The 20,493-nt window shown below is 40.6% G+C and overlaps 2 protein-coding genes across 2 annotated transcripts; one reads left to right on the top strand and one right to left on the bottom strand.

Annotated features, from left to right (window-relative positions):
• The first annotated feature begins 1,602 nt into the window (after positions 1-1,602).
• Positions 1,603-6,527, top strand: RPS27L (ribosomal protein S27 like). Its single transcript, XM_015639249.2, has 4 exons — positions 1,603-1,709; positions 1,909-2,017; positions 4,329-4,439; positions 5,488-6,527. Exons 1-4 carry the CDS (start codon positions 1,704-1,706, stop codon positions 5,514-5,516), a joined length of 255 nt encoding a protein of 84 aa, XP_015494735.1. The 5' UTR covers positions 1,603-1,703; the 3' UTR covers positions 5,517-6,527.
• Positions 6,528-9,090: 2,563 nt separating this feature from the next.
• LACTB (lactamase beta) lies at positions 9,091-19,733 on the bottom strand. Its single transcript, XM_015639248.2, has 6 exons — positions 19,474-19,733; positions 18,451-18,517; positions 16,565-16,755; positions 15,879-16,224; positions 14,449-14,614; positions 9,091-12,199 (listed from the first exon to the last, which is right to left on the bottom strand). The coding sequence occupies exons 1-6, from the start codon at positions 19,720-19,722 to the stop codon at positions 11,656-11,658; spliced, it is 1,563 nt and encodes a 520-aa protein (XP_015494734.1). The 5' UTR covers positions 19,723-19,733; the 3' UTR covers positions 9,091-11,655.
• Positions 19,734-20,493: the final 760 nt, after the last annotated feature.

Below are 20,493 nucleotides of genomic sequence, written 5' to 3'. Positions count from 1 at the left end.
GACAGTGAGAAGAGGAAAACTAATATAAATGGCTTGGAGCACTACAACACATGGGGATATTCTGGCAGAATAATGTAAGAGCTTGGGGTGGAAAGTATTTTGAAAGTTGTTATAGTGTCAGCCCTGGAGAGACCAAGCCCATCCTTGAGAATATTGTTATCAGAATGATATGCCTTTGTGAAATTACGTCCTCACTTGTGATCATGGCAAACTTTTCAAATAATTTTTGCAAAATGTATCAGCTCCCTCTCAGAAAGACAGCGTCCTGACATGTTCCCGTTGCACTTCGGTGGGAAGATTCCATACCAAGTGATTTTTGTAAGGTCTGTTGTGCCACCAGGAGGATTTCCATTGAACTACACTTTTAAATGTTCCAGGATAAGTACATGGGATTTTACAGATTACATTTGTGATTACTGGTTTACAGAAAAAACACTCAGCCTCTTACTTAAAAAAGAGAGTGGTTTGTTGGTTTTTTTTTTTTTAATTTTCACTATCTGCAATATTTTTACATCTCATAAATTCTCTAAATTGATTTAATTTGAGAGACCCCAGGGGAATGCCCCATAGCCTCTCCCTTTATTTGAATAAAGTGAAAGGACTCCTTTGTCTCATTTTTGGACATAAACCTCTGGTGTTTGTGGATTAATTTTCCGGTCACTGAGATACTGACTTCCCAGAATGCCTGATACCTGGGATACCACCCCCCCCTCCCCCCCCAGTGCATAATCCCCTTCTTAATTCTTAACTCTTGTGCAATTTTATGGTGTTTCCCCAGTGCCTCTTTCATCTTTCAGTGGAATCCATCCCACTGTTTCTGTTATCTCCTAGTGATAGTTTCATCTTATCAGCAGACTCACATCTTGTTTGTAAAGACAAACCTGTCATTCCTCTCATCCTGTTTGCTTTTAATAATAACTTTCCAAATAGTTATAATTTAGTTAGCACAAATCAATTCCATTTATTACAAGCGGCAGAGCACTGGAACAGCTGCCCAGGGAGATTGTGGAATCTCCCTCTCTGGAGACACTCCAAACCCACCTGGACACATTCCTGTGTCACCTGCTCTAGGTGACCCTGCCTGGATGATCTCTAGAGATGCCTTCCATGAAGGCTATGTCAGCATTCTACGATTCTGTGCCATATGACTGATGATGTAGTCAGCAGCTAGCGTGAAGTCGATGCACTTCTAAACGGCATTTCTGAGCTGCAATAGGCGGTATCCCAGGGTGTCAGAGGCACACGTGTGGCCATTCCGCAGCGGGAGCACTCCCGCCCCCGGCACAGGCACACGGTACAGGCACACGGCACAAGCACACGGCACAGGGCACACGACCCAGGGCACAGGCACACGACACAGGGCACAGGCACACGGCACAGGCACACGGCACAGGGCACAGGCACACGGCACCAGGGCACAGGCACACGACCCAGGGCACAGGCACACGGCACCAGGGCACAGGCACATGGCACAGGGCACACGACACAGGCACACGGTACAGGCACACGACACAGGCACACGGTACAGGCACACGACACAGGCACACGGCACAGGGCACACGACACAGGCACACGGTACAGGCACACGACACAGGCACACGGCACAGGCACACGGCACAGGCACACGGCACTCCCGCCCCCGGCACAGGCGCACGGCGGCGCGCCGGGCGGGAGCGCGCGGAAGGGGCGGCCCGGAGGCGGACATGCCGGTGAGTTGTTTACGGTCTGCTGCACCGTGCCCGGTGCTACCGTCGGCCACCGCGGGGACCGTGGGGGGCAGGGGGTGACGGAGCGGAGTGGCTGCCCTCGGTCTCCGGCCGCTCGGGCTCGCCGCTGCTGCCGGCCCTGCGGCCCCGCTCCACGTGGCCGCGTAACGCGGCAGTGCGCTTTTCCTCTTGCCCCACCCAGCTGGCCAAAGACCTAGTGCATCCCTCCTTAGAGGATGAGAAGAGAAAGCACAAAAAGAAACGTCTTGTCCAGAGCCCAAACTCCTACTTTATGGATGTAAAATGTCCAGGTAAATATTTAAACATTTATTTAAATTAAGTTTATTTATTAAGCATTTAAATATTTACAATGGTCATGCGTTATGGAAGGAACAAAACTAATTTTGTACACTGTTCATCTTCATATAACGGTTAATAATTATTTTTTTTTAAATCTGCGTTTGGTTTATCTATTCTGTAGAGAAAAGTGTCTGTATATTGCTTTGGGCTTTTTAAAAATAAAAGTGTTTTCTATCTTTGGAGAAAGTTAATGTAAACAGTCAGACTTTTCTCGAGGTACTCGCATGAGGGCTTCTTTAGTTGGGATTTTTTCCATTATAAAACCCTTGCAAACCCTCAGATTTGCATGTATAAAAAGTGAGATTAAATGGATGCCTTAAAGCATCCATAGCGCAGGTATCAAACAGAAGCCAACATAGTTTTTCTCCTTTTGTAAGTTAGTTTTTGAAGAGCAACAGGAAAAGCTTTTGACAAGGATATATGCGGGGATACTGCACATATACATAGAAAATAAAACCTTCACATCTGCCTTTTTTGCATGTTGCTGTTAAGAACTGAGCTCCTATACAAGGAGTGTAAGATATTGTCTACACCCACTTTTAACAGATCTTCATTACTTTGGCTCAGAGACATCTGTATAATCAATTTCTTTTTTATAAATTAAATGATGGGATTTTCTAGCACCATTACAGGAGTGTGCTCTGTCAGCTTTTTTATTCAGCACGGTTCCATCCATTATTGCCCAGTGTGGTAACTTCCTAGAAACTGCGGCAGCATAAGAAGATTCTAGGAGTAAGAAAACACTTCCTTATAATAGTGAATCTTCCTGACTTTGAAGGAGGGAATTGTTGATGTGCTCAGGTTTTCTTGTTATCTTATTCTTTATTAGTAGCCTAGTTTTCTAAGAAGCTGTGAGACATTGTATTCCATCTGAAAGTGAGGTAAATTAATTTAAACAGCTTGAAAGTAAATTGTGGTTGCTTTTAAACAAATAGAGGGTTGAAGGCTAAGCCTCTGGGGTTTTGGGGGGGTTTTTTACACTTCAAACCAGTATACATGAATGCATACACTGTGATACAGCTAGTGTCAACATAGGCCCGTAGGTCATTGGTTATCTTCATTATTGTTGGATTAATTGCTTTTTGTGTTTGAGGGATATATAGAGTAAAGCAGGAGTGCTTCAGTAATGATAGGATCCCATGCACACGTCATTGAAAATAACAAATGGTTTTATGTGTCCCTGGGTCAGTCGAATTGGAAGTTCCTACCTAGGTACTTAAGTGGGTTGGGCTCGTTTCCCTGCCAAACCCACAAATGCTAAAAACTCATCAACATGCAAGTTCACATTCAGTAGAGGAAAACCAAAACTTGCTGTGACTAAATTTTAGCTGTTAGCAGTTTTTCACAAAGAAAGATTTGTACAGTTACTTTTTGTGATTTAAACAGAGATCTGTTATTCTGTCTATTAGTACTTCTTCCTAGCAAGCAGACCTTTTGTCAGAGGACCCTCCTCACAACATGTATTCTTATCATAGCTTTCTGATCCACATGTGCTGAAAATGCTATCTCTGCTCACCTTTACCTGTTTATTTTGTATATTCACATCCAGATTAAATTCTTTATAGGTTTTCTCCCTCCAAAAATACCTCTTGAATAATTAAAAATACTTTTCAGGAGAAAAAAATTGAAAAGCAGTGAAAATCACATTTTTAAGCCATGTATGAGTGATTTCATTATTTCTTAAGTCATAGAATTTGTAAGTTGTAGACAAAAGCATTTCATAGGGAATTAGTGGAGTTATTCTGTGCAAGTCTTTCCATTTAAAAACTACCTTAGTTTTGTAGAATGCAACCAAGCCTTACAGGTACCAATTATTAAACAGAAAGCAAACACAGATTGGAACAGCACTGTTTATATTCACAGCTGCCAGACCTTGTCAGCAGCAGTATTGTACTGTTACAAGTTAAATATTTCCCCAACTACATGGGCTCTTCTGTTCAGCAGAGAAGGCTAATCTATAACTGCTGAACTTCTGTGCAGGAGATGTGATAGGCAAATTAGGGATTGTCACCCAGCAGGGTCTGTTGATTTTCATATGGGAGTCATACCAGTTTCTGTTACCTAACTTTCTTTCCTTTGCATGTGAGTAAAGGCAAGCACTTCAGAACACAACAATGGTTTGCTTTGTTTGGCTTGGTGTATTGTGTAATGAAATACAGATGCATTTTGGACAAGTGTATTTGGAGTACCTGATTCAATTAACACATTAAAAAAATTATGCTAGAAATACCCAGTGGAAAGTTTCATAATGCTGTTTTTCAGGATGCTACAAGATTACCACTGTCTTCAGCCATGCTCAGACAGTAGTTCTGTGTGTAGGGTGCTCAACTGTCCTGTGTCAGCCAACTGGGGGCAAAGCCAGGCTCACAGAAGGTAAGAACAGTGTTACACAACCTAAATATGCCACTTACATAAATGCATTTTATAGCCTGCAAATATTTTACCTTTGATTTTGCAAACTGATACTGGAACAGTGATTTTGCAAATTGCTTAGAGTTGACTAGTAGAAACAGGCCCAGAATTGTGAGTTTTTCTTCAAATTCTTTGTTTTTAAATGGCTCTGCCAGGCAGCTAAACACCTACATTGTCATCAAACACACTTCATTTTAGGTGACTTGTCATTCCCTTCAGCTTAAGTAATAAATACTGCTGCTTAACTCTGAGTTATGTTTAGAGTGTAAAAAAGCACCATCAAAGGAGTAGGGTACTTTTGCCAGGCTAAAGTAATTCTGTGCCACTGTGCCACTAATGGCTTGCCTGTTTGTTTTTAAACAGCCCTACTGTAAAGCAGTTCCCTGGCTCAAAGAAAATTTGTTTCATATAAATTATAAGGGAAGAAATAACCACTGATAATGTAGATGCAGATAAGTGGTATAACACCAATATCTTTGAGTGCAGCCCAGTGTCTGGGGTGTATGAAAAGCACTGGAAACACTTTAGGATTTAAAAAATGTAAAAATTAATCTAGAATTTATTAATTTATTGTTTAAAGGGAAAAAGGTAAACACACGTACAAATTACACATAGCAGTGCTTGTATAATTTGCTACTACACAGGGGTAGTAAACATGAGGACAGAATACCTGAAGTAAAGCTGTTGAGCAGTTGAAATTGTAACAACACACATAGCAGCTGTTTCAGTTCGGGGTTTGTATCACTAAGGGATGGAACAGTAGACTGAAATTTTAAAAGGCATCTGGAAGAAAACAAATAGTACACCATAATCCTAAGATGAATTGCGTGACATTCATGTTGTTCACATTGAGCTAAAGAAGACTTGCAAGTGCTAAGTCTTCACCTCTTGCGGTACATGTAATTTAAACTTAATATATTAATTTTTTACTTACATTGGATGGACAGTTTTTCAAGGCAGTCTAACAATTTAAGGACTGTCCATATCTACTCACATGATTTCTTTGCAGGCTGTTCATTTAGAAGAAAGCAACACTGAACAGTTCAGCATGTGATTTTTGGATCTGAGCTCCTGAAAGCCTTACTAGTTTAAAAATGCCTGTTACAACAAAAATGTAATTATGATTGATTTTGTACAAATTGCATGCTACTGCTGACTAATCTGCTGGAATCTCTTTTTCAATAAATGATCTGAAGTGCAAGTTTTTCCTGTAAGTTTGCCGACAACCGAGCTCTATTTTTCTAATTTTACATTTAAACAGTAAAAACCTTGGACTTCTGCATCCTGCCCCTTGTTAATCATAAACTACAGCAGTGTAATGCATATAGTGACAGAAACTGCTTTAAGAATGCATTATGTGTATTTTATTGCTGCAGCTACCATAACTGCAAGGGTTGCAAAAGCTAGATAAGATTTAAAATGGCTCATTTACTTTCAGTGTTGCTGTAATCCCTTCCCCATCTTGGGTAATATGGTGATAAGTAAAAATGTAAAATTACTCACTTATGTTCAGCTGTTTCTCTGGAATGCTTGGATTTTCCCTCCCTATAATTTGATCTCAAGACTGTACTTGGTATTCTAAACTGAGATTTCTATCAAAAAAAAAAAAAAAGGTACTCCTTTGCAAAGCACTGAAAACATTCAGTATATAGAAGGCTATCGGCATATAAAAGTCATGGAACCACACTAAGAGGTGTGAATGGTTATCTAAGCACTAGTACAGCAACCCAAGCATATTGTTAGTATTGAATACTGTCATTAAATAATTGCCTTCTTGCAATAAGGAAAAGGGTTTAATTAGTTTTTGAAAGCCATGCCTTTCTAAATGGCTGGTAAAAATGGATTTTGTTTTTAACCATGAGAAAATATTCAAACAAAATCTTACATATGTAATACCTCAAGTTATGTATCAACATCTCTTTAGAAGTATCCGGTCTCTTGGTGAGCTAATTATTATTGGGATTTTCTGATTAAGTAGTATTCTTTTTATGACTTTGAAAACTTGGACATGTCTAGTCATTAAAATAAACCAAAACCCTGATACCACAATTTGTTGTGTTCGCAAGGTAAGTTTTATTTCTGTTATTTCAAACAGCAAACATGTAATTACCATATGCAGAAGGAGGTGTTTGATACAGAAACAGGTGTACCAATGGAATATACATGCCTTCTAAGAAAAGTAGAGGTTTATGTCAGTGCCACTCACAACAAAGGTTCACTGACAAGTAAGTTTATCATGGAAGCTGCTTTTAATTGACCAGACAGTTTCCCACATACAATGCAAGCCCATCAAATTACTGGTTTTAGAGCAAAGATCAAAGTAGCAATATTAGTTGTGACCTGAATACCTATGCTAAGGCCAGATTGATTCCTAGTCTCTCATATCTCTGCCTTCTCTGCCCTAAAAGATAAGAACTCATGATTAATTTAATACCAAAGCAGAGACTGTAAGGGACTCATTTTGTTCCAGGTAGGAGAAGATGAAATGTAGACATCAGAGCATCTCTAGTACTACACATGTAACATTACAGGCTTTTTAAAAGCCTTAACTTACAGGAGATCAAGTATAAAGAACACAGTGTGCAAAAAAAAAAAATAAATTGGTGGGTAAACATATTCTGTGTGGGGAGTGAGACACTGGCATTAATATTGTGGTATTAGCAAAGCCTTAGCTTTTAACCCTTATTCATTTTCATACATACTTCAAGTATTTACATTTGTTAATGTTTGGTCATATACAAACAGGTGTAACAGTAAACCTACACCTTCTACATTCTCAATCTTTGTGTAAATCCACACACAACAGTCAGCAAGTGAAACTTAATTTCTGCCAAGTATGCAGAATGGTTTTAAAAAATAAGAAATACCATTTGCAAAACAGGTGTATAATATGTTCAAAATCCTAAAATAAGTGTTACTCTTCAGATTTTCTGTATTTAAAATATTGTGTTTGGTCTGCTTCTATTCAGATGTTTAACACAAAACCAGAAGTTCTTACTCTCATTCCCTATCTAAAACTAGCACTGAATTCTGCTGTTTAGCCAGTCAGTAGGTGCTCAAGGCTGGGGGAAGAACCCCAGTACTTCTATATTGGAACTGTCAGAGTGAAACACAAATCTTAAACAGTTTTGGATTTTGGAAAACTTGGGGTTTTAATTGGGAATTGGCATTACTGGAACTAATTGGAATGGAGTAAGCTCTGCCGAGACTAATTTAAAAAAAACAGATGGGCCATGCTAAAACTAAGGGCAAATGGAGAGGTATTTAGAATTAGAATTTAGAATTAGAAGGTAATTGCTAATTATCCTAGATGTAGAAGCTGACTCAGCTGGGCTTGGGAGGGAAAACAGGGAACTGATAAGGATCTTCGAAAACCTAAGACAATTGTAAATCAAAAAACTCATTAAAACAGGAAACTAGGATCCCAGCCAAAGGCCCATTGGGCCCATTTATAATTTTTCCCTGAAAGGTTGTGTCTTGGTTCTAGAAGACAGGTGTCTGCTAGGGAGAGCAGGAGCCTCCCTTGGGATGAAAGAATGTAGACCCCCTCCCTCCAAATTATTATAATTTTGAAATCAAGGGGCTTTCAGGCCGAGATCTGGGGATAGGAATAACAGTTCTGTACTAGTGTGTATAACGAGGCACACAAACAACAATAACTACAGCGTTAACAAAAAAACAGAACCAGGGACCCCGTGACAGCCTTCTCGGCCGGGACGGGAAAGTATGGAGGAGAGGCTTTGCTTCACAAACCCCCTCGGGTTGGCAGTCAGTCCTGGTGCTCCTGCAGGGCTCCGAGGAACAGTCGGCTGGAAACAGCAGGGATGAGCTGAGATCCTGGGCCGGTGGCTGAGGTGGATCAGCAGCTCCGTGGTGGTGGCTGGCACTGCCACACGTCCCGGCAGGACAGAGGGTGCGAAGCCGCCAACAAAGAGGGGAGAAGGAGAAGAAACAGCCGCTCCGTCTGGGTGATGGCGAAATTCCCTTCTCTCTACCGCAGCAGCTCCGTGACCCAGAAAACGAAATGTCTCTCCCTGAAGCCGAAGAAAGCCAGCCAAAAACTGTCCCCACCCTCCTTTCCTGCCCCCTTCCCCCCACTGGGCCCGGCCACTCTTTGTCCTTTGTGGAGCACCCCCAAAGTACCCACAGTTAGGTTGTCCCAGCAACTAATGGGTAAAAATTCCACGGGCAGGCCAGAACAACAAAAAAAACAAACAAAAAAAGGACACCTAACCCTCAACAGGTTGGAAGGTCAAAATGAAGAGAAGCTGTATACCTTCCTCTCTTCCAGGACTGCTACGCATAAAAAGACCACCGACCCATTTCAAAGAACAAACCATGCATGCTTACTTGCCTTTTTCCTCATTAGCATGAGAAGCGCAGAGTGGGTGGTAACTGGGTTAGGAATATGTATTTGTATTCAATACTTCTGTAACTAGAAAGCCTGTAATCACCTGTACTCTGGGTTGTGCCTATTAGGGGTGACCCAGCACCAGTCCAGCGATGACTAAACATATCCTTTCTAACTAAAACAGAGTCTTTGTCCATCATTGTTGGGTATTGATACTAGATCATATCCATATTTTTTGTAAATCAAGACAAAACCAAAGACTTCAGAAGAAGAGGAGATAATTTATTGCCTGACCAATGAAAGTTAGTTCAGAAGTATTCTCTCTGTTGTTTTCACTAATTGGATATTCTTGAGATAAAGACAATACATTATTAATGAATAAAAAAGAGAAATTTTGGTGAGTGGGCCAGAAACTCCAAGCAAATAATTTTTAAGGTACAACAATGATTGTAATTATGAAGAGTATACTAAACTAGTCTTACTAGCTCCAATTTAAAATGTAGGTAAAACACTGACTCCTCAAAATACTAAATTTCCCAGTTTCTTGGGTAATAAATATTACCATAGGCATAGTGGGAACAGAGATGGAAGCATGATGTAGATCACAGGGCAGGTAACAACTATGATGATAATACTAAAAGCATGGTTGTCTTCTGCTAGATGCTATCCAAGGTATCTTGCTCCTTAAATTCAGAGAAGCAGAGCTGCTAAGCAGTGCAGAAAAGGAAGTAGTGAAACCTTTCCTGAAAGATACTTCTGTTTTGTCTCAGCCTGGAAATACTGTCTAACGTAACTGCAGGGCAAGTGAGGTGGGGGTAAATCTTTGAGATTAAAATCAATTCAATTGAAATTCAAGATCACAAAGATCTTCCATGCCATTGTGAAATATGTAAAATGAACACTTCAGATACTACTTTATTCCCATCATAAAACTGAAGATTAGAAAATCTCACACCTCTAGTCTCACATCCAACTCTGGGCCCCTCACTTCAAGAAAAACATTGAGGAGCTGGAACATGCAGAGAAAGGCAGTGGACATTCTGCCTTCTCTGGGGGAAGGGTCTGGAGCACAAATCTGATGAGGAGAAGCTGAAGGAGCTGGGAGTGTTAAGCCTGGAGAAAAGGAGGCTCAGGGGTGACCTTATCACTCTCTACAGCTCCCTGACAGGAGGCTGGAGCTGAAACAAAGAAATTAAGAATTAAAAAAAAAATAAAATAAAAAAAAAATACTTAACTAAAAGGGGTGTCTGACAAAAACCAGACCCTGACACCCTAATCCACAAGAACAGGAAAAAGAGTCAGAGTGCAAGATGAGATAAGGAGCTGGAATACACAAGCGAGATGAAAAGACAAAGGCACAACAGGATAAAGGAGATTCCTCGAACCCTAAGCCGGAAGAAACAGATTTAAAGCCCAAAAAAAAAAAAAAAAAAGCGACCAAAGGACTGAAAGGGGCACTGGGCTAATTGTAACAGGAAGTGAAGACAGGCGGGGTTAGGAAATTAATATGTCTTAGGCGTATCGTGTAAACCTGGTCTGTAAAGGATAAAAAGGGAAAACCAAATCAAAAAGGTGTGCATGCTTTTTGGAGGAGATATCCCCATGCACCTCAGCGCTGAATGAATTCATACCTGCTCTTATAACTACTCTGCGAGTTATAGGGTTCCTTTTATTCTGCACTTCAGAGCCAGGGGAGTTTGACCTCGTTTCACAGAGAACAAGTGAATGGACAAGAGGACATGGCCTCAAGCTGTACCAGGTGAGGTTCAGGTTGGACAACAGGAAAAATTTCTTCACAGAAAGGGTGGTCAGGCATTGGAAGGAGTTCCCAGGGAGGTGGAGGTGTCCCCATCTCTGGATGCAGCACTTAGAGCTGTGCTGCAGCCACCGTAGCTGTGTTCCACTGGTGAGACTTTGACTCCTGACTTCAAGAATGGGCTCTAAGTTGCATTGAGCTATTTGACTTCCTAATTCCTGTTTACAAGGGAATATCTACACTACGGAATACAGCATTGTTTCTGGCTACCAAGTTATCATGTAGATCATTCAAATGGGACAGTTTGACAGCTTGCCATGCTGTGCTATTTGGGTGGGTTTGACTCTAGAAATAATACCTTTATTGCACGGCAAACTAATTTCACACATTCTCTGTGTCCAATAAAAATGGATGACAGAACATCTAAATTACAAAGAGTTTCACTTACATTGGCTCTAGATTCATTCTTTTCTAGCTATTAATCCACAGCTCTGATAAAAGCCTGCTTCTGGTATAAGTCTGCGTTTTGGAGGTAGCTTCAAGGTTTGGGTTTTGTTGTTTTTTTAAGCAAAGAAGGGAAGTGGTATGTGAAAACAAAAAGCAATGGTGACACATTTTTTTCTTTAGAAAGTAATACTGAATAATTTTGGCAGACTGGAACTGTGCGAGTAACAAGCAACATATTTGTGTGCTCAAATCAAGATGTGAAATTTTTCAAAAGTTTAATGTTCAAGGTAGATAATTTGTACTTAGTGAAAAAAAAAAAAAACCCAATTTTTTTAATCTTGGCCAGGTGTTTCACTAGTTGATAAAAATGACCTGCTAATATAATAATGTTTTATGCAGGTACTACAGAAAGTCACCTTTGACTGTTACATTCTCATTTTCTGTGAGTTAAGAACTTCCCTGAGAGATTAATTCCAGTTACATGTAAGTTTAGCACCACTAGCAGAGGTTAACTGATTTTTTTTTTAATGCTTTTTCTTCCCATATTCTTAGGAACTTGAAGTCAAATTACACCCTTCTCCCTTTGTTTTTCAGTACATTGAGTTCAGTCACATATATCTCTTTTAGTCCATATATTGTGCCCATTTTTCTTTATCAAATTCCCTTGCAATCTTTAAGGCAGTGCTGTTGAGCGAAACCGACTGCATATTACAGATAATAGTGACAATGACTCCTCTTGGGGGTGCTACTGGCCAAGTGCCCAGAGCTTCAGTATCCAGCTCTTCAGGCAGAATGAGGAGAACACTGCTGGCCCCCACGGCCCCCCCAGTATGGGATGCATAATGTCTCTGCTGTCTGCAGCAGCCATACTGTTGGTTTTTCTCTACCACAGCCCAAGCCATGGCGTATTTACCATCCCTGTCCCACGACACTTCTGTTTTTGGCACTGGGGTCCACATCATTGCAACCGTGCCTGGCTTGAGGTACCCTGGAAGAAGTTTGCAATTCCTGTTTTTAAATTGTCCGGCTTGATAACTGTACAACAAGGCATTTCCAAATTTCAGGAGGTCACCTACTGAGGACAGAAAGCCACCACCTGCCCACTTGTAAGAGTTGTCCACATACGGTGCATTTACCAGCCGTCCCTTTTTGTTGTAAACGTAACACCTAAAAATTCAAGAAAATTCATCTTGTCATTCTCATGTACTATGCACAATGATTTTAAGCTACCCTACCTTAAAAGAGCAGACAGAGCATGTATTAGCTTGTTCTTGCAACCATTTAGGGGGTTTTTAAAAAATATTTTTAAAATATATTTATTGCAAAAAAAGAAAAATCAACAAGTAATTTAGACAGAAAAACAAAAATTAAGGTGACTTCTTAGGTTAGAAGCTTAACTTCAAGAAAAGTATTAATCCTTCTGCTTAGTCTTAGGATATACTAAGAATAAAGACAATATACAAATAAGAGATGTGACAGAAATAGATCAGCCAACACAGATTTTTTCTTAAATCCCTATACTAGATATGAAGTGTTTTAAAGAGCAAGGAATTCTACAGCTGAAGCTTAGGTGACTGCTCTCAGACAGTAGTTTCCATTTATGGCTGATTTCCCCCCAGTGCCCTATTATGGCTGCCATACTGTACAACAAAGCGAGAAGCATTAAAGTCTTGCATAACACAAATTAGAAACTGCCAACCAAAACTGCAGAATAAACTGTCAGGTGCAATACAACAGAAATGCAGAACAAATTATACTTTTGAAAGAAACAGTCCAATCATGACTTGATTGATTTCATACAAGTGAAAAGGACTTGAATAAGTATATAGCCCAAGGAATTTCAACCTATAATCTTTAGACCAAATAAGGTCCATGTGCTGCTTGGAGAGTTATGAAATGGAAAAACCCTACTCAGATTGTACTTGTATTTGAAAGCCTTTTACCAAACTTCTGAATAACTTATAAGACTGAAAGTCAGAGCTTGAAACAAAGGAAGAATGATGAATCCAGATTCAGGATGCAAGACTACCGTCAACTCTGACAGTGAGTTAGTATCTTGTCCCCATAATGAGTGTTTTGATCACAAAAAAACCCTGTTACAAAGACATTGACTTAAACCTCTAAAAGATCTGGAACATGGATTTTTAAGCATTTTCTTATTAAATAAATATACCCAAACCATTAAACAAACCTTAATGCATCGATACATTCTATTTTGAGGCCTCAAGCTCCAATTTGTAGAAGCAAACCCTCAGTTTTGCTTAACAGTAAGTACCTATAAAAAAACTCCCAGAACAGCATCTATCCAAATTCTTTGATCCCTTCCATATTTCAGTTTATAAAAAGGATGAACATACACATGTTCTAAAAAACCTTGACTGTACAGGGTTCATAATTTATGAGAACATCACTATCATCCAGATAAGCCTCTGAGCCTACAGCCAGAGAGCCTCTGAAATTTTGTGAGCAAACTAAACACCAGAACAAAGCATCTCAGAATAGATCAGTAAAGCTGTGCACACACTTTCAATATATACTTGTACTTAGTATAAACCTCAGCTTCAACATGTTCAGTATTCTTTGAGAGCATTTTAGAAACCAAACTTTTAAAAAGTCTGACTCTCATTTTCAGTTGAGACTGTTACTAGAACCTGTTTTGTCATTCAACAAATGAATTCTTGTTCCACACCAAAATTTAACCAGGGAGTCAATAATCAATTTCTGAGCCCAGACAGAAAAGTCGATAAAATAAGACAAGAAACTCTAGCCTAATTCCCTATATTGGAATGGGTTATCCAGTTACATAGATTTCCCTCAGCTTGTTGTTTTGTGGGCGTCTTTTGCTTTCTTTGTGTAGGAGTGAGGGGGGCAGGGCAAGTTTTGGGGTTTTTTTCCTATGTTAAATTAATTTAAAATTCAATTGGTATTAAACAGAATTTTAATTCTGGTCAAGATTCACACTGACATTTGATTTATGATTACCTTGTGTTACTGTGAGACTACTACAATTCCATGGAACCCTTTAAATGCCAGTATATTAAGCAAATTAAGGTAACTATATATTCCAACGTAATCTAGTTACTCCTTATTTTATTTGCGTTTGTGTGCTTACTTGTACCCAAAGTAAATGTAAACTTTGAAGTCACCCCTATTACTCCCCATGCCTCCCATATTCACACTTAGAACAAGAAATACTTATTTCTTATTCTGTAATTTTACATGCTAATTACAGAACCTATACCATGGCCTTGGAACCAGCTACATGAATAATATTGAGGTAACACAGCACTTCATTCAAATGTTCATTCAAATACTGGGAAAAGAAAAATCACACATTCTTAATTCAGCTGTCCTAATTAAAATAGAAAGGGCAAGAGAGTTGTTGTGGAAAAATTAAGAGTTCCACCCCTGTTTACCTTGCTCTGTTATATATCATTGCTTCATTGTCATCCAGGACAGTTGACAGCATATCCAAATCACGAAACATTTTCAGCATATAATCTGTAAATTTTTGTCCTGAAGCTCTCTCCACAACAGCACTTAAGAGAGTAAAGCCATACGTTGAGTACAAGAACTGGCTACCTTGAAGAAACAGTGAGAAAGGGAAAAAAACCCACATTAATTGCATGATGCTTAAATGGAATCATATGTGCAAATAAAACTATATGTAGCAGTTAATAATCAACCATTGTTGATCCTATCCTAGGAAATTCTGTACTGCAGCAGACACAGATCCTGGTAAAAGAACAGCACTAAAACCTTCCAGGGATCTCTGTGCACAGTCAAGTTTCATGCCAAGATGTCAACGCTGAAATTTAACATCCTTTCCCATGAGATTTACCCCATCGTGTCTAACATGTCTGGATTTGGAAAGCTGACACAAGCCATAAAATTACTGCTTAAAAGATGCTCAGCTATGTAACTTGTTTGTGTGTCCATACCCTGGAGAAGGGAAAACAACAGAAGTATTCACATTCATCACTTTTAGCACAGTGTTTCTAGTTCTAGAATATCCCAAAAGATTATATGAACACAAGCATGCATATTATTTAAGACAATAGAATTTATTTACAAAACAATGTTTCATTTTTAAAAAATCTCATCGTTATGCTAATGCCTTCTATGAAACATTTACATATTGAGCAACTGCTAAAGTGCCTACAGTTGAGACATCTCTTACTTGAAGTGGTTCCTAGAGCTCTCCAAGATGGTGAGTGTTCAACTTCTCCCTCTTCCTATCCCTCTCCCCTTAAATGCACATTATTTACTGTTTATCAGCAATGCGTATAATTTACCTTAACCTAACTCATTTAAAACTTACACCCGAAGTTCCTCAAAGTCCTCTTTAGACCTAATTTAAATAATCCAAATAATAAATTATTTCAGTAATTCTGTGATTCTGTGTTTTTCCTGTAGATTTTTTTAGGTCTGATTTAGTGCCTCAGTAAAATTTTTGCTTTTGGTTCCTATCTAGAACATGACTACAGCAAGTTGGTATCAGCTTACAAAATGCTTTGTAGATACAAATTTGTTACCAGAATTACATTCTGCTTGAGCATTTATAAATCCACTAACTGGTGTGTTTCAGAGCACTTACTGCTCCTGGGAGAAACGTCTTATACATAAATATTACATGACCAGATGCTTCGTGCAGAACAGACCAAATACTTCTCTGCTGAGCTTTTAATGAGGCATGTGAAGGAAAAAAAAAGGGATGGAAGCAGAACAAACCAAAACCCCCACACAAACTCTTCTCTGGATTCTACTACCATCATTACACATAGAACTATTTGGAACAAAACTCTCACCAAAAGAGCATATTTTGTCTGTATTAATAGGAACTCACCTGGTTTAAAGAATAAAGGATCATTTTTAAATATCTTCAGTGATTCAATCACACTTTCAAATTTTTCTTTCAAGTAATACTCTTCCTGTTCAAATTCCTTGTTGTTCCTGCCAGGCTTTGAATGCTGGATTTTTGTCTCACTATTATGTTCTTTCTTCTGTTTGACACAATCAGTTTTTTCAATCCCTTTACCTTCTTTTTCTTTTTGTTCTTTATCCTGACAGGACTTTGTTAGCTTAAGTTCTCTGTTTGCCTTTTCCTTTTCTTCTTTAACTTTTTTAATATCTTTTTCATAGTGACGAATCCCACTCAAGTGTGAAACTAACAGTCTTGTGGTAATAGTGACCTAGGTAGACAGAACTACGTGAGCTCTCTTCACTAAAAGAAAAACACTAAATCACCAAAAAAGTAAAATTCATCATGACAAAGAACAGACAAAGGTGTAAGACCTTTTAAATATCATCTATTAAACACAGTATTAAAAAAAGAAAAAGTATGTATGTGGACACTACACATTTGATATAAAGTGAAGATCCAAATATGCTTTTTTGAGCAGGAAACATCAGTACTTGTCTAAATGATTTTGAGTGTTTTGTAGGTCCAGATCAGGCACCTGTACACAGATACCTATGCAGTGACAGGAACAAAAATAAAAAAAAACCTCTTACCAGTAAACAATTACACACCTTTTCACCCTCATAGACCTTTTCTGGAAATTCAGGGACATATTTCTGCACTGGAGCATCTAAATCTAGTTTCCCCTCTTCCCACAATTTAGCAACAGCCATCATTGTAAGACACTTGCTGATACTGGCGATGCGCATGATGGTCTCTGGCTTACACACCACACGGTTCTCTACGTCAGCATAGCCCAAACCTTTAGGGAAATTAAAACACTCTGGTAAATCCTTTGCACAGAGTCATGCTGAATTAATTATATGCAATGAATTAGATTTACTGGCCCTTTAAAATATTTTTCCTCCAGCTAAACTGGGACACAATGCATTGGACTATCCCAGCCCCTGCTTCAATTCAGTTAATAACATTTTACTGTAGTAACAGCAGTTAATCACAGACCATTGGATTAGACAGTGGCATCCCAAGTTGCTGATTAAGACTACAACAAACATTATGATAAATGAGATTAAAGATTAAGCCAAAATTCACACTCCTTAGGTTAAATTTTCAGTGTAGTAAACCCAAAGAGACCAAAACCTAGACCATGAAATAATTGACCAGAAACATTCCTTTTATTGTTCTGAATTAATGGCTGAAGCAGTAAAGGGTCTTATTTTACCAATACAGAAACTGAGGGAGGAAGTCACTCACAAATTCATGCTAATTACGGAACTGTAGGTTTCGCAAAACTGAGGTGTTACTATGTTTCAACATCACTCAGCATGACTTCCGTTAAAATACAGCTTAACAGTCTCTGTAACAGTGTTTTCCTATGTAACCAACCCACAAGTCTGGTAGCAAGAACTGGGTTAAAGCATTTTCAAGCTGCCGAACTAGTCTTCAGTTTGAGCCAGGTTTGAAGGAAGTGCAAGTGATGCTGCAGCATAAAAGCAAGAAAATGCAGCAAGGACATAATTGCAGTTTTCAGTATAAGAAAGGCCTGCAAGCAACGTGCCTCTGTCTATATAAAACTGCAGTATAACAGAGAACTGCTCAAGGAAAACCCCAAACCTTGGCAAAGTACAAGAAATAAAACAGATGACATGCCATTTGCCCAAGACCCTTTCTCTTATATAACTGCTACTCAAGAACCTGGTGCTTGTCAATGCAGATGCTTTTCTCCCTGGTGAAAACACCTTCCAAACCTCACACATTTCCCATCATCTAGAAAACAGGTTTAGTACTGTGGTCACTGAATACATGCAACTTACACCTGTTCCTACTTTGCCCCCATGGAGAAAAGAGGAGACCCAAACAACCCAGAACTGGTCTTTTTGAAACTCATGAAGATTTTTCTGAGAACAGATACGCATTTTGATGCTTTTTTTATGAACATCAAATGTCCACATGATATGAGAAGTACTAACAGACTCTACTTAAAACTAACTGTGTAACCAGAAAAATCAATTGCAGTTTCTGGAAGGATAACACCTGTTAAATCTCAGTACCTTTCCAGTAAAATTACACCTCAGCCCACTAACAGGTCACCAAATGAGAGCCGTTATTCCTTTGACTACTAAGGAAGTTCCTGTGGGGAGAACAGTTCTTTACCTCCTACATACAGGGCTATCAGACCACTGTACAGCTATATGCCCAAAGTACATTCAAAGGCTAATCTGAAAAATTAGTGGAAGAAAGGTTCTCCAATCTAACTGTTGAGACATACTAGCATATTCAGGAAGTTAACAAATTATCAATTCCTGGGAACTATTGAAGTTTCCCAAGGAAAGTATCCTTTGATACTACATAAACACACATTTCTGGTCACTGTCCAGAGACAGTATGGATGGGATATCAAGCAGATGAAATCCCAGATTAGCTTGTTGAATTGGTCATTTGTAAAATGTTCATCAGTTCTTGACAGTATACACAACTACTACTCCCACATACTAACCTTCTGACCAGACTTCCTTTCCATCTACAGAAACTCCAACTAAAATACCTGGGATTCCCGCTTCGTCCTGCCAAAAAAAAAACCAACAAACAAAACATAAGAGATTTAGAAATATCTTTACAATTAAAGAAACACCTCCTCCCAGGAGGTTCAGGCCCTTGAACTGAAAAAGCTATAAAAACCCTACAAATAAACCTGGGCATTGTTGTCAAATTATAGTTGAAATTTTGTTATGTACCAGTTTGGTTCTGGTACAAACTGCTTTTGCAAAGCTGACATTTTAACTCAGCTGTTGGGGAAAAATATACCTAAGAAGAATAGCAAGGTAATATTTTTGCTTTAATAATTCAATTAAATTGCTGAACGGAATATGCAAAAGAAATAAAACATGGCAGAGTTAATATGCAACCTGCAAATTGCATCACCAACCGGCAGGCAAGATTTCAAAGAAGCTTCAGATGGATTTTCAAAGTAACTACTACGTGCTTTTAAAACACAGTCACAGAACATCCTGTGTTGGAAGGGACCCACAAGGATCTTAGAGGCCAACTCCTGGCCCTGCATAGGAGAACTCCAGGAATTCACCCCCTGTGCCTGAGAGCATTTCTCAAAGGCTCCTTGAGCTCTGTCAGCTTTGCGAGCCATAGCCACTTCCCTGGAGAGCCTGCTCTGTGCCTGACCACCCTCTCAGTAGAAATCTTCTCTTAATATCCACCTAAACTTCTCCTGACATAATTTCCTGGCATTGCCTAGTCACAGAACGCAGAGTTCAGTCAGTGCCTGCTCCTCCGCTTCCCCTCATGAGAAAGCTGCAGTCCGCAGTGAGGTCTCCTCTACTCCAGGCTGAATAAAGTGCCCTCGGCCGCTTCTCCTATGGTTCTTGCCTCTCCTTCCTACAGCTTTTGAGACCTCCCTATTGTTCTCAGATGCCCCATACTGTGCCACACTCCCACAGACCACTGTATCAAGCTGGCCTAAGCTGCGCCGGCACCGATAGACTTCAGCCGTCCCCCCGCTCAGCACCTTGATCCTCCGCACCAGGTCCCTGCTCCTCTCCACGGCCGCGCCGAAGCCCCGCGGGGTCGGCGGCTGCTTCTCCTCCCGCCCGTTCTCTGACTCCCCTCCCGCCGGCGCCGCCCGAAGCCCCAGCGCCAGCCCCAGAGCCAACCCCCAGCCCCAGGGCCGCGCCCCGGCCCCGTCGCCCTCTCTGCCTGGCGCGGGGAGCCGCCCGAGAGCCGCCGCCCGCCGTAAGGCCCGCGCCAGGCCCGACATGGCCGGGGCGGACAAGGCACCGCCGGGCCACAGGCACCGCCTCGCCGGGCCGAGCCCCGAGCGCATCGAGCGCCGCCGCCCCAGGAGCGGTGCCGCCGCAGCGGCGGGAGCGAGGCAGCGGCGGGAGCGGAGCAGCGCAGCTCGCCCGTGTTCACCACGGGCTGCAAATGGGTCCGCTCCGCGCAGCGGGACTCGCCGCACTCGGGCCGCTCCCCCGGGGCTTGGCAGGACTAGCCGGCCAGGGCGATGAACAGAATCACAGGAAGACCTCTGAGATCAGCGCTAACATCACCTTATCAACTAGACCATAGCACTAAGTGCAACTCCCAGTCTTTCCTTGAATACCTCCAGGGTCTAGATGACTCCAAGACCTTTCTGATCAGCCCATTTCAATGGCTCTCTTTCAGTGAAGTAATTCTTTGTAGTGCCCATCCTAAACCTTCCCCAGCATAGTTTAAGACTATGTCCTCTCATCCTGTCACTTGTGTGGGAATAAAGTCCTGGTGTAGGGAGTTCTACAGGGCAATAAGGTCTCCCCAGAACCTCCTTTTCTCCAGGATAAACACCCTCGAGCTGCCTCATCAGACTTGTGCTCCAGATCTTTCCCCATCTCCTTTGTCCTTCTTTGGACCCACTCCAGCACCTCAGTGTCCTCGTTTTGAGTGGCACAGAATTGGATACAGCACTTGAGAGATGGCCTCACCAGTGCCAAGTACAGGGGACTTAGAGCTGGTTCCTTTAGTTAAGCACCAAAAGCCACCAGCTGTGTCC

The sequence above is a fragment of the Parus major genome, chromosome 10, assembly GCF_001522545.3.
Source record: "Parus major isolate Abel chromosome 10, Parus_major1.1, whole genome shotgun sequence".
Lineage (NCBI taxonomy): Eukaryota > Metazoa > Chordata > Aves > Passeriformes > Paridae > Parus > Parus major.
This window is presented reverse-complemented; position numbering and strand designations above follow the sequence as displayed.

What these genes read in the sequence shown, in the direction of transcription:
- RPS27L (XM_015639249.2), top strand. An exon ending in TATGGATGTAAAATGTCCAG is followed by an intron (nt 2,018 to 4,328) that starts GTAAATATTTAA and finishes GCTGTTTTTCAG; the next exon opens with GATGCTACAAGATTACCACT. An exon ending in CAAAGCCAGGCTCACAGAAG is followed by an intron (nt 4,440 to 5,487) that starts GTAAGAACAGTG and finishes ATTTCTTTGCAG; the next exon opens with GCTGTTCATTTAGAAGAAAG.
- LACTB (XM_015639248.2), bottom strand. Translation starts at nt 19,722, where the DNA reads ATGTCGGGCCTGGCGCGGGCCTTACGGCGGGCGGCGGCTCTCGGGCGG. An exon ending in AAAGGAAGTCTGGTCAGAAG is followed by an intron (nt 16,756 to 18,450) that starts GTTAGTATGTGG and finishes ATTTCCCTAAAG; the next exon opens with GTTTGGGCTATGCTGACGTA. An exon ending in TCCTTTATTCTTTAAACCAG is followed by an intron (nt 14,615 to 15,878) that starts GTGAGTTCCTAT and finishes TGTTTCTTCAAG; the next exon opens with GTAGCCAGTTCTTGTACTCA.